This window comes from Phyllobates terribilis, unplaced genomic scaffold, assembly GCF_046119375.1.
Source record: "Phyllobates terribilis strain yellow unplaced genomic scaffold, ASM4611937v1 Scaffold_10__3_contigs__length_209671492, whole genome shotgun sequence".
NCBI classification, from domain to species: domain Eukaryota; kingdom Metazoa; phylum Chordata; class Amphibia; order Anura; family Dendrobatidae; genus Phyllobates; species Phyllobates terribilis.
The window spans coordinates 178,097,077-178,112,009 of record NW_027362770.1 but is presented as its reverse complement, the minus strand read 5'-3'; the positions used below and the strand labels follow the sequence as shown (position 1 = coordinate 178,112,009).

General features: G+C 40.2%; 1 protein-coding gene across 1 annotated transcript in view; it reads right to left on the bottom strand.

The window, feature by feature from the left end:
- The window catches only part of SYN3 (synapsin III), a 329,959-nt gene that overhangs the window by 212,923 nt on the left and 102,103 nt on the right, over nucleotides 1–14,933 (bottom strand). The window contains exon 5 of the mRNA XM_073650221.1: nucleotides 11,448–11,604. Within this exon, the coding sequence (XP_073506322.1) occupies nucleotides 11,448–11,604 (157 nt within the window). The remainder of the gene's footprint in view (nucleotides 1–11,447; nucleotides 11,605–14,933) is intronic.

The window sequence follows — 14,933 nt, the reverse complement described above, 5'->3', positions numbered from 1 at the left end:
TATACCTGCTGTACATATATAATTATATACAGGAGATGCCCAGGTTATACCAGCTGTACATATATAATTATATACAGGAGATGCCCAGGTTATACCGGCTGTACATATATAATTATATACAGGAGATGCCCATGTTATATCGGCTGTACATATATAATTATATACAGGAGATGCCCAGGTTATACCAGCTGTACATATATAATTATATACAGGAGATGCCCAGGTTATACCAGCTGTACATATATAATTATACACAGAAGATGCCCAGGTTATACCAGCTGTACATATATAATTATACACAGGAGATGCCCAGGTTATACCAGCTGTACAGATATAATTATATACAGAAGATACCCATGTTATATCAGCTGTACATATATAATTATATACAGGAGATGCCCAGGTTACACCAGCTGTACATATATAATTATATACAGGAGATACCCAGGTTACACCAGCTGTACATATATAATTATATACAGGAGATGCCCAGGTTATACCAGCTGTACATATATAATTATATACAGGAGATGCCCAGGTTATACCAGCTGAATATATATAATTATATACAGGAGATGCCCAGGTTACACCTGCTGTACATATATAATTATATACAGGAGATGCCCAGGTTATACCAGCTGTACATATATAATTATATACAGGAGATGCCCAGGTTATACCAGCTGAATATATATAATTATACACAGGAGATGCCCAGGTTATACCAGCTGTACATATATAATTATATACAGGTGATACCCAGGTTATACCAGCTGTACATATATAATTATATACAGGAGATACCCAGGTTATACCAGCTGTACATATATAATTATATACAGGAGATGCCCAGGTTATACCAGCTGTACATATATAATTATATACAGAAGATGCCCAGGTTATACCAGCTGTACATATATAATTATACACAGGAGATGCCCAGGTTATACCAGCTGTACACATATAATTATATACAGAAGATACCCAGGTTATACCAGCTGTACATATATAATTATATACAGGAGATGCCCAGGTTATACCAGCTGTACATATATAATTATATACAGGAGATACCCAGGTTATACCAGTTGTACATATAGAATTATATATAGGATGCCCAGGTTATACCGGCTGTACATATATAATTATATACAGAAGATGCCCAGGTTATACCGGCTGTACATATATAATTATATACAGGAGATGCCCAGGTTATACCAGCTGTACGTATATAATTATATACAGGAGATGCCCAGGTTATACCAGCTGTACATATATAATTATATACAGGAGATGCCCAGGTTATACCAGCTGTACATATATAATTATATACAGGAGATGCCCAGGTTATACCAGCTGTACACATATAATTATATACAGAAGATACCCATGTTATACCAGCTGTACATATATAATTATATACAGGAGATGCCCAGGTTATACCAGTTGTACATATAGAATTATATATAGGATGCCCAGGTTATACCGGCTGTACATATATAATTATATACAGAAGATGCCCAGATTATACCAGCTGTACATATATAATTATATACAGGAGATGCCCAGGTTATACCAGCTGTACATATATAATTTTATACAGGAGATACCCAGGTTATACCAGCTGTACATATATAATTATATACAGGAGATGCACAGGTTGTACCAGCTGTACATATATAATTATACACAGGAGATGCCCAGGTTATACCAGCTGTACACATATAATTATATACAGAAGATACCCAGGTTATACCAGCTGTACATATATAATTATATACAGGAGATGCCCAGGTTATATATAATTATATACAGAAGATACCCAGGTTATACCAGCTGTACATATATAATTATATACAGGAGATGCCCAGGTTATACCAGCTGTACATATATAATTATATACAGGAGATACCCAGGTTATACCAGTTGTACATATAGAATTATATATAGGATGCCCAGGTTATACCGGCTGTACATATATAATTATATACAGAAGATGCCCAGGTTATACCAGCTGTACATATATAATTATATACAGGAGATGCACAGGTTATACCAGCTGTATGTATATAATTATATACAGGAGATGCCCAGGTTATACCAGCTGTACATATATAATTATATACAGGAGATGCCCAGGTTATACCAGCTGTACATATATAATTATATACAGGAGATGCCCAGGTTATACCAGCTGTACACATATAATTATATACAGAAGATACCCATGTTATACCAGCTGTACATATATAATTATATACAGGAGATGCCCAGGTTATACCAGTTGTACATATAGAATTATATATAGGATGCCCAGGTTATACCGGCTGTACATATATAATTATATACAGAAGATGCCCAGATTATACCAGCTGTACATATATAATTATATACAGGAGATGCCCAGGTTATACCAGCTGTACATATATAATTTTATACAGGAGATACCCAGGTTATACCAGCTGTACATATATAATTATATACAGGAGATGCACAGGTTGTACCAGCTGTACATATATAATAACATACAGGAGATACCCAGGTTATACCAGCTGTACATATATAATTATACACAGGAGATGCCCAGGTTATACCAGCTGTACATATATAATTATATACAGGAGATGCCCAGGTTATACCAGCTGTACATATGTAATTATATACAGGAGATACCCAGGTTTTTCCAGCTGTACATATAAAATTATATACAGGAGATACCCAGGTTATACCAGCTGTACATATATAATTATATACAGGAGATGCCCAGGTTATACCAGCTGAATATATATAATTATATACAGGAGATGCCCAGGTTATACCAGCTGTACATATATAATTATATACAGGAGATGCCCAGGTTATACCAGCTGAATATATATAATTATATACAGGAGATACCCAGGTTATATCAGCTGTACATATATAATTACAAACAGGAGATGCCCAGGTTATACCAGCTGTACATATATAATTATATACAGGAGATGCCTAGGTTATACCAGCTGTACATATATAATTATATACAGGAGATGTCCAGGTTATACCAGCTGTACATATATAATTATATACAGAAGATGTCCACGTTATACCAGCTGTACATATATAATTATATACAGAAGATACCTAGGTTATACCAGCTGTACATATATAATTATATACAGGAGATGCCCAGGTTATACCAGCTGTACATATATAATTATATACAGGAGATGTCCAGGTTATACCAGCTGTACATATATAATTATATACAGAAGATGCCCAGGTTATACCAGCTGTACATATATAATTATATACAGGAGATGCCCAGGTTATACCAGCTGTACATATATAATTATATACAGGAGATGCCCAGGTTATACCAGCTGTACATATATAATTATATACAGGAGATACCCAGGTTATACCAGCTGTACATATATAATTACATACAGGAGATACCCAGGTTATACCAGCTGTACATATATAATTATATACAGGAGATGCCCCGGTTATACCAGCTGTATATATATAATTATATACAGGAGATGCCCAGGTTATACCAGCTGTACATATATAATTATATACAGGAGATGTCCAGGTTATACCAGCTGTACATATATAATTATATACAGGAGATGCACAGGTTATACCAGCTGTACATATATAATTACATACAGGAGATACCCAGGTTATACCAGCTGTACATATATAATTATATACAGGAGATGCCCAGGTTATACCAGCTGTACATATATAATTATATACAGGAGATGCCCAGGTTATACCAGCTGTACATATATAATTATATATAGGAGATGCCCAGGTTATACCAGCTGTACATATATAATTATATACAGAAGATGCCCAGGTTATACCAGCTGTACATATATAATTATATATAGGAGATGCCCAGGTTATACCAGCCGTACATATTTAATTATATACAGGAGATACCCAGGTTATACCAGCCGTACATATATAATTATATACAGGAGATGCCCAGGTTATACCAGCTGTACATATATAATTATATACAGGAGATGCCCAGGTTATACCAGCTGTACATATATAATTATATACAGGAGATGCCCAGGTTATACCAGCTGTACATATATAATTATATACAGGATGCCCAGGTTATACCAGCTGTACATATATAATTATATACAGGAGATGCCCAGGTTATACCAGCTGTACATATATAATTATATACAGGAGATGCCCAGGTTATACCAGCTGTACATATATAATTATATATAGGAGATGCCCAGGTTATACCAGCTGTACATATATAATTATACACAGGAGATGCCCAGGTTATACCAGCTGTACAATTAGAATTATATACAGGATGCCCAGGTTATACCAGCTGTACACATAGAATTATATACAGAATGCCCAGGTTATACCAGCGTGCCCCGTGTCATTAGGAGGCTTTCTCGCACACGGGGGTTCGGCACTCTGTCCGCCTCCTCTCTGCACTGACAGTGCTGGGAATAAGCAGATGATAGAGCCCAGATCTGCGCTGTATAATGACCCGGTTTCCCTCTGTTTATTGAGTGAAGTCTCTGCTGTTTTCGTGCTGATCGTATCTAACATTTCCCGATGCAGAGTATTTGGGTGGATCATTGAGGCACCAGAAAGGTAAAAAACTGAGCTGGGAACCAAAAATCCCCCCCTCGTCCCAATGATGTTCCCCCCAACAATTACGCCGTCTCTCTAGATTTGGACATACTTGTGGACATAAGACACATTTCTCATGGGTGTAATGTAATGCGCTGGACTTAAAGGGCAATTCCATTTAGAACCAGTTCTGTATTTCCCTGCACATTGTTGGCTGAGCAATGAGTCAAAGCAGAATCAGTCAGTGAGTTGATGGGAGCTTGTATCTATTTTTTGTCTTTTTCGGAGCTCCTCTGTGCTGATTTATAACAACGGACTACGTTAAACCTGAGCTGAACCAGCTGAGAGGAGCCTAGAAAAAGACACATTAAAAAAAAAAGAAGGTGCTCACTGTTGGATCCTCAGAAAACTCATTCAGCAGCCAGGAATGTACAGGAAGACAAAGAGACAGTCAAAGATATTGAAATGAAGAAATAATGTTCAGTATAAAATATATGCATTTGGGTTAAAAAAAATAAAACATTATTACTTTTTTTTAATAAATGTAGGCAGACTATCCCTTTAATTAAATGTGTCACATTGTACATGAAGTCCTATGAGTGATCACCCCTTTAAAGAGCAGGAGGAGCTGAGTTGATTGATATATAGTTTTATAGGGAAAGATTAACTATAATGAATAAATAATTAATTTAAGCTTGTTTTTGGCTAAGGAGTCCAGTGGGTGGATCTCCTAGTCCAGTGGGCGGTCCTCCTAAGTGATTGACAGCCAGACATGTACTATGCTCCGCCTACAGGACTCCTAAGCATAGAAAGAGTAGGGATTTAAGCAGACAATATACAGGTTATACTGAATCTTTTCCCACACACCCATATATCAATCTTCTCAGCTCCTCCTGCTCTATAAGATGCCGCCCAATAGGAACTCATTTTACAAAATGACAAATTTTATTTAAAGGGATACACTACTTATATTTTGTGAGCATGCACGTTGAAGAAGTTTTGCTTGCAGTCCTATGTAAATTCACACATAACACAGTGTGATATTCCCACATGTTGTGCAGACGGCAAACCCAGCTCTGCTACGTCTGCACTAAAGGGAAGAACCGGACTACCCCTATTAACCACTGAGATGCCGGCCATGTTTTCTGTCAGTCTCATCTTACCAATAACGCAGGGCAAAAATCTGGCTCATTATTCTTGGCAAGCGGGCAAAGGAAAAACATGGCTGCCAGCATCAGAGCGAGGCGGGAGAGTGACAGGAGGAAGGAAAACAAGCGCCTGTTTAGACTGGGGATGTGTCCTATCAGCATCCTGCATCAGGGATCAGTCCTGCACCTCCTCTGGGGGTCCGAACCCCCTGTCACCAGCTCCGATATCTCCTGACCTGAACCCACCAACCAAAGACAAGATATTACATTCCATACAACAACAGCAGAATTGTGAGTGCAGCTCTGGAGTATAATACAGGATGTAACTCAGGATCAGTAATGTAATGTATGTACACAGTGACTGCACCAGCAGAATAGTGAGTGCAGCTCTGGAGTATAATACAGGATGTAACTCCGGATCAGTAATGTAATGTATGTACACAGTGACTGCACCAGCAGAATAGTGAGTGCAGCTCTGGAGTATAATACAGGATGTAACTCAGGATCAGTAATGTAATGTATGTACACAGTGACTGCACCAGCAGAATAGTGAGTGCAGCTCTGGAGGATAATACAGGAGGTACCTCAGGATCAGTAATGTAATGTATGTACACAGTGACTGCACCAGCAGAATAGTGAGTGCAGCTCTGGAGTATAATACAGGATGTAACTCAGGATCAGTAATGTAATGTATGTACACAGTGACTGCACCAGCAGAATAGTGAGTGCAGCTCTGGAGTATAATACAGGATGTAACTCAGGATCAGTAATGTAATGTATGTACACAGTGACTGCACCAGCAGAATAGTGAGTGCAGCTCTGGAGTATAATACAGGATGTAACTCAGGATCAGTAATGTAATGTATGTACACAGTGACTACACCAGCAGAATAGTGAGTGCAGCTCTTGAGTATAATACAGGATGTAACTCAGGATCAGTAATGTAATGTATGTACACAGTGACTACACCAGCAGAATAGTGAGTGCAGCTCTTGAGTATAATACAGGATGTAACTCAGGATCAGTAATGTAATGTATGTACACAGTGACTGCACCAGCAGAATAGTGAGTGCAGCTCTGGAGTATAATACAGGATGTAACTCAGGATCAGTAATGTAATGTATGTACACAGTGACTGCACCAGCAGAATAGTGAGTGCAGCTCTGGAGTATAATACAGGATGTAACTCAGGATCAGTAATGTAATGTATGTACACAGTGACTACACCAGCAGAATAGTGAGTGCAGCTCTTGAGTATAATACAGGATGTAACTCAGGATCAGTAATGTAATGTATGTACACAGTGACTGCACCAGCAGAATAGTGAGTGCAGCTCTGGAGTATAATACAGGATGTAACTCAGGATCAGTAATGTAATGTATGTACACAGTGACTGCACCAGCAGAATAGTGAGTGCAGCTCTGGGGTATAATACAGGATGTAACTCAGGATCAGTAATGTAATGTATGTACACAGTGACTACACCAGCAGAATAGTGAGTGCAGCTCTGGGGTATAATACAGGATGTAACTCAGGATCAGTAATGTAATGTATGTACACAGTGACTGCACCAGCAGAATAGTGAGTGCAGCTCTGGAGTATAATACAGGATGTAACTCAGGATCAGTAATGTAATGTATGTACACAGTGACTGCACCAGCAGAATAGTGAGTGCAGCTCTGGAGTATAATACACGATGTAACTCAGGATCAGTAATGTAATGTATGTACACAGTGACTGCACCAGCAGAATAGTGAGTGCAGCTCTGGGGTATAATACAGGAGGTAACTCAGGATCAGTAATGTAATGTATGTACACAGTGACTGCACCAGCAGAATAGTGAGCGCAGCTCTGGAGTATAATACAGGATGTAACTCAGGATCAGTAATGTAATGTATGTACACAGTGACTGCACCAGCAGAATAGTGAGTGCAGCTCTGGAGTATAATACAGGATGTAACTCAGGATCAGTAATGTAATGTATGTACACAGTGACTGCACCAGCAGAATAGTGAGTGCAGCTCTGGAGTATAATACAGGATGTAACTCAGGATCAGTAATGTAATGTATGTACACAGTGACTGCACCAGCAGAATAGTGAGTGCAGCTCTGGAGTATAATACAGGATGTAACTCAGGATCAGTAATGTAATGTATGTATACAGTGACTGCACCAGCAGAATAGTGAGTGCAGCTCTGGAGTATAATACAGGATGTAACTCAGGATCAGTAATGTATGTGCACAGTGACTACACCAGCAGAATAGTGAGTGCAGCTCTTGAGTATAATACAGGATGTAACTCAGGATCAGTAATGTAATGTATGTACACAGTGACTGCACCAGCAGAATAGTGAGTGCAGCTCTGGAGTATAATACAGGATGTAACTCAGGATCAGTAATGTAATGTATGTACACAGTGACTGCACCAGCAGAATAGTGAGTGCAGCTCTGGGGTATAATACAGGATGTAACTCAGGATCAGTAATGTAATGTATGTACACAGTGACTGCACCAGCAGAATAGTGAGTGCAGCTCTGGAGTATAATACAGGATGTAACTCAGGATCAGTAATGTAATGTATGTACACAGTGACTGCACCAGCAGAATAGTGAGTGCAGCTCTGGAGTATAATACAGGATGTAACTCAGGATCAGTAATGTAATGTATGTATACAGTGACTGCATCAGCAGAATAGTGAGTGCAGCTCTGGAGTATAATACAGGATGTAACTCAGGATCAGTAATGTAATGTATGTATACAGTGACTGCACCAGCAGAATAGTGAGTGCAGCTCTGGAGTATAATACAGGATGTAACTCAGGATCAGTAATGTAATATATGTACACAGTGACTGCACCAGCAGAATAGTGAGTGCAGCTCTGGAGTATAATACAGGATGTAACTCAGGATCAGTAATGTAATGTATGTACACAGTGACTGCACCAGCAGAATAGTGAGTGCAGCTCTGGAGTATAATACAGGATGTAACTCAGGATCAGTAATGTAATGTATGTACACAGTGACTGCACCAGCAGAATAGTGAGTGCAGCTCTGGAGTATAATACAGGATATATCTCAGGATCAGTAATGTAATGTATGTACACAGTGACTGCACCAGCAGAATAGTGAGTGCAGCTCTGGGGTATAATACAGGATGTAACTCAAGATCAGTAATGTAATGTATGTACACAGTGACTACACCAGCAGAATAGTGAGTGCAGCTCTGGGGTATAATACAGGATGTAACTCAGGATCAGTAATGTAATGTATGTACACAGTGACTGCACCAGCAGAATAGTTAGTACAGCTCTGGAGTATAATACAGGATGTAACTCAGGATCAGTAATGTAATGTATGTACACAGTGACTGCACCAGCAGAATAGTGAGTGCAGCTCTGGAGTATAATACAGGATGTAACCCTGGATCAGTAATGTAATGTATGTACACAGTGACTGCACCAGCAGAATAGTGAGTGCAGCTCTGGAGTATAATACAGGATGTACCTCAGGATCAGTAATGTAATGTATGTACACAGTGACTGCACCAGCAGAATAGTGAGTGCAGCTCTGGAGTATAATACAGGATGTAACTCAGGATCAGTAATGTAATGAATGTACACAGTGACTGCACCAGCAGAATAGTGAGTGCAGCTCTGGAGTATAATACAGGAGGTAACTCAGGATCAGTAATGTAATGTATGTACACAGTGACTGCACCAGCAGAATAGTGAGTGCAGCTCTGGAGTATAATACAGGATGTAACTCAGGATCAGTAATGTAATGTATGTGCACAGTGACTGCACCAGCAGAATAGTGAGTGCAGCTCTGGAGTATAATACAGGATGTAACTCAGGATCAGTAATGTAATGTATGTACACAGTGACTGCACCAGCAGAATAGTGAGTGCAGCTCTGGAGTATAATACAGGATGTAACTCAGGATCAGTAATGTAATGTATGTACACAGTGACTGCACCAGCAGAATAGTGAGTGCAGCTCTGGAGTATAATACAGGATGTAACTCAGGATCAGTAATGTAATGTATGTACACAGTGACTGCACCAGCAGAATAGTGAGTGCAGCTCTGGAGTATAATACAGGATGTAACTCAGGATCAGTAATGTAATGTATGTATACAGTGACTGCACCAGCAGAATAGTGAGTGCAGCTCTGGAGTATAATACAGGATGTAACTCAGGATCAGTAATGTATGTGCACAGTGACTACACCAGCAGAATAGTGAGTGCAGCTCTTGAGTATAATACAGGATGTAACTCAGGATCAGTAATGTAATGTATGTACACAGTGACTGCACCAGCAGAATAGTGAGTGCAGCTCTGGAGTATAATACAGGATGTAACTCAGGATCAGTAATGTAATGTATGTACACAGTGACTGCACCAGCAGAATAGTGAGTGCAGCTCTGGGGTATAATACAGGATGTAACTCAGGATCAGTAATGTAATGTATGTACACAGTGACTGCACCAGCAGAATAGTGAGTGCAGCTCTGGAGTATAATACAGGATGTAACTCAGGATCAGTAATGTAATGTATGTACACAGTGACTGCACCAGCAGAATAGTGAGTGCAGCTCTGGAGTATAATACAGGATGTAACTCAGGGTCAGTAATGTAATGTATGTATACAGTGACTGCATCAGCAGAATAGTGAGTGCAGCTCTGGAGTATAATACAGGATGTAACTCAGGATCAGTAATGTAATGTATGTATACAGTGACTGCACCAGCAGAATAGTGAGTGCAGCTCTGGAGTATAATACAGGATGTAACTCAGGATCAGTAATGTAATGTATGTACACAGTGACTGCACCAGCAGAATAGTGAGTGCAGCTCTGGAGTATAATACAGGATGTAACTCAGGATCAGTAATGTAATGTATGTACACAGTGACTGCACCAGCAGAATAGTGAGTGCAGCTCTGGAGTATAATACAGGATGTAACTCAGGATCAGTAATGTAATGTATGTATACAGTGACTGCACCAGCAGAATGGTGAGTGCAGCTCTGGAGTATAATAGAGGATGTAACTCAGGATCAGTAATGTAATGTATGTACACAGTGACTGCACCAGCAGAATAGTGAGTGCAGCTCTGGGGTATAATGCAGGATGTAACTCAGGATCAGTAATGTAATGTATGTACACAGTGACTGCACCAGCAGAATAGTGAGTGCAGCTCTGGAGTATAATACAGGATGTAACTTAGGATCACTACAGGATCAGTGATGTAATGTATGTACACAGTGACTGCACCAGCAGAATAGTGAGTGCAGCTCTGGAGTATAATACAGGATGTAACTCAGGATCAGTAATGTAATGTATGTACACAGTGACTGCACCAGCAGAATAGTGAGTGCAGCTCTGGAGTATAATACAGGATGTAACTCAGGGTCAGTAATGTAATGTATGTATACAGTGACTGCACCAGCAGAATAGTGAGTGCAGCTCTGGAGTATAATACAGGATGTAACTCAGGGTCAGTAATGTAATGTATGTATACAGTGACTGCACCAGCAGAATAGTGAGTGCTGCTCTGGAGTATAATACGGAACACGTAATATATGTACATAGTCGTTACGATAGATTTTACCTTCATTAACATAATATAGACAAGTACATTGGATTTTTTTGTTTAAAATTTAGGGGTGTGCATATTTTTGCACCCCTAGTAGACACTCACCACCCAGGGCTTGCTGCAGAAGTTGTAGATGGAGTAGAGAGAGTTGACGCTGGCGACCCCTCCGTACTGCAGCCCCATCACCAGGCTGCGGAAATCCTCTCCAGGGGTCATGCTGTACGCGTGCTGCCGGATCAGAACAAAGTCCGGCTTGAAGGATCTGGAAGGAAGAAAGAGAATTCGGATCAGGGCTGAATGTGGATATAGAGGAACCTACGGCCTGTGTGAGCCCCAAGAATTCGCTGTAGAGTTCCCCTTTAACACAGAGGAGCCGGGTACATCACACACGTTCCTGCCTCCTCTGTCACCTCTGAGTGTTGACCTTGGACATAACCTGAGTGTACTTTGGGTGTGTTAAGACGTCTGAAGCAGAGAAATTGGAGATTTTCCTATTTTGGTCAATCTGACCATTGGATTGACACCATTTAAGGTCACATCGCTGTCAGTCTTCAGGGGGTTACATCAAACCCTCCATTCTGGGAGCCTCTTCAGCAGGTGGAGGATGCGGGCAGGAAGTGGTGCGCTGTGGAATCCGACATTTCCTGGAGGAAATACCAAGGCTGATCCGAGACAAAGTAGGATTTTATATAGTCATGGCCGAAAGTGTTGTCACTCTTGAAATTATTCCAGAAAATGAAGTATTTGTCCCAGAAAATTACTACAATTCCACGTTATTTCCTTTGTGTGTATTGGAACAATGCAAAAAAAACAGAGAATAAAAGTCAAATTAGACATAATTTCACACAACACCCCAAAAATGGGCCAGACAAAATTGTTGGCACCTTTCCAAAAATTTAGGTAAACTACTTTTTTTCAAGCATGTGATGCTCGTTCAGATTCACCTGTGGCAAGTAACAGGTGTGGGTAATATGAAAATCACACCTGAAACCAGATAAAGAGGGGAGAAGTTGACTCAATCTTTGCATTGTGTCCGTGTGTGCCACAGTAATCATGGAGAACAGAAAGAGGAGAAGAGAACTGTCTGAGGACGTGAGAACCAAAATTGATGAACAATATCAACAATCTCAAGGTTGCAAGTCCATCTCCAGAGATCGTGAAGTTCTTTTGTCCACGGATTGCAACATAATCAAGAAGTTTACAACCCATGGCACTGTAGCTAATCTACCTGGATGTGGACAGCAGAGAAAAATTGATGAAATATTGCAACTCAGGATAGTCCTGATGGTGGATGAGAAGCCGCCAATCAAGTTCAGGCTATCCTGCAGGCTCAGGGTGCATCAGTATCAGCATGAGCTACTTGTGCACACCTCAATGAAATGTATGGCAGGAGAACCAGAGGACCCCACTGGTGACACAGAGACATAAAAAAGAGAGACTGCAGTTTGCTAAAATGTACGTAAGTCAAAATCCTTCTGAGAAAGCGTCTTGTGGACAGATGAGACCAAGATAGAGCTTTTTCGTAAAGCACATCATTCTACTGTTTATCGACAACGGAATAAGGCCTATGAAGAAAAGAACACACTACCTACAGTCAAATATGGTGGAGGTTCAAAGATGTTTTGGGCTTGTTTTGCGGCCTCTAGCACTGGGTGCCTTGACTATGTGCAAGACATCATGAAATCTGAAGATTACCAAAGGATTTGGGGTGACAATGTAGTGCCCACTGTTGGAAAGCTGGGCATGGGTCTTCAAGCAGGACAATGACCCTAAACATACTTCAAGAAGCCCCCAGAAATGGATGGAAACAAAGCGCTGGAGAGTACTGAAGTGGCAGCAATGAGTCCGGATCTAAATCCCATTGATCACCTGTGGAGAGATCTTACAATTGCTGTTGGGAGAAGACGCCTTCCAATATGAGACCTGGAGCAGTTTTTATGAAGAGTCATCCAAAATTCCAGCTGAGAAGGGTAATAAGCTTGTTGATGGTTATATAAAGTGATTGATTACAGTTATTTATTGCAAAGGGCATGCAACCAAATATTAAGTTGAGGGTGCCAAATTTAAGCTTGAGATTGTTGCTGTTTATCAACAATTTTGGTTCTCAAGTCCTCAGACAGTTCTCTTCTCCTCTTTCTGTTCTCCATGCTTAGTGTGGCACACACAGACACACAATGCAAAGACTGAGTCAACGTCTCCTCTTTTTATCTGGCTTCAGGTGTGATTTTCATATAGCCAGCACCTGTTACTTGCCACAGGTGAGTGTGAACGAGCATCACATGCTTGAAACAAAGTTGTTTACTCACATTTTTGGAAAGGTACCAACAATTTTGTCCGGCCCATTTTTGGGGTTTTGTGTGAAATTATGTCCAATTTGCCAGTTTTTCCTTTGTTTTTTTGTGTTTTTCCAGTACACACAAAGGAAATAAACCAGTGTATAACAAAACATGTGGAATTGTAATAATTTTCTGGGAGAAATACTTCATTTTCTGGAACAATTTCAAGGGTGCCAACACTTTCGGGAAACACTGTGGCTCCAGGAATGATCAATAGACTCCTGACAACCCGTATGAATATACGTCAATCAATCAAATCCCTTATAAATAAGATTTCCAGCTTTGCAGATGTATTGACCATTCAGGATCTTTGGAAAGCTGGATGGAAATTCTCCAGAACGACCCTCAAATCCCGAGAGAAAGAAGAAAATCCTGGAGGGAGAAGGCGAAGGGCAAGATAATGGCACAATATTCTTTTTTTCTTTTTTAAATGGTCATAAAAGTAATAATTAGGTAAGAAGAGGCCGGGGCAGGAGGCCGGCAGCACAGACGAGGCTCAGTCTGCTGGAGGACGCCGCTGCCGAGCTCAGGGGGAGATCTCATGACTGTTACTCCTTTACTCACAATTTCACTGCTTATTACCACTTAATTTTCAGGAAAATAAAAATCTGATTGCTAATTGGAAACAGTCAGCAGGCTGCCGCTGACAGATCTGCTCCAATTATTTGTCTGTTTTTAGTATTATGTGCAAGTACATGTCGAGCTGAGAAGGGGCTTATGGTCTGATTGGTTCAGTAGGACCGTGGTACCCCATAAAGTCTGACCTAACGCCTTAACCCTCTCCCTCCCAAAAGGTACCTTAATTCTTTATGTATTATACTCCAGAGCTGCGCTCACTATTCTCCTGGTGCAGTCACTGTGTACATACATTACATTACTGATACTGAGTTACATCCTGTATTATACTCCAGAGCTGCACTCACTATTCTGCTGGTGTAGTCACTGTGTACATACATTACATTACTGATCCTGAGTTACATCCTGTATTATACTCCAGAGCTGCATTCACTATTCTGCTGGTGCAGTCACCGTGTACATACATTACATTACTGATTCTGAGTTACCTCCTGTATTATACTCCAGAGCTGCACTCACTATTCTGCTGGTGCAGTCACTGTGTACATACATTACATTACTGATCCTGAGTTACCTCCTGCATTATACTCCAGAGCTGCACTCACTATTCTGCTGGTGCAGTCACTATGTACATACATTACATTACTGATCATGTACTGATCCTGAGTTACATCCTGTA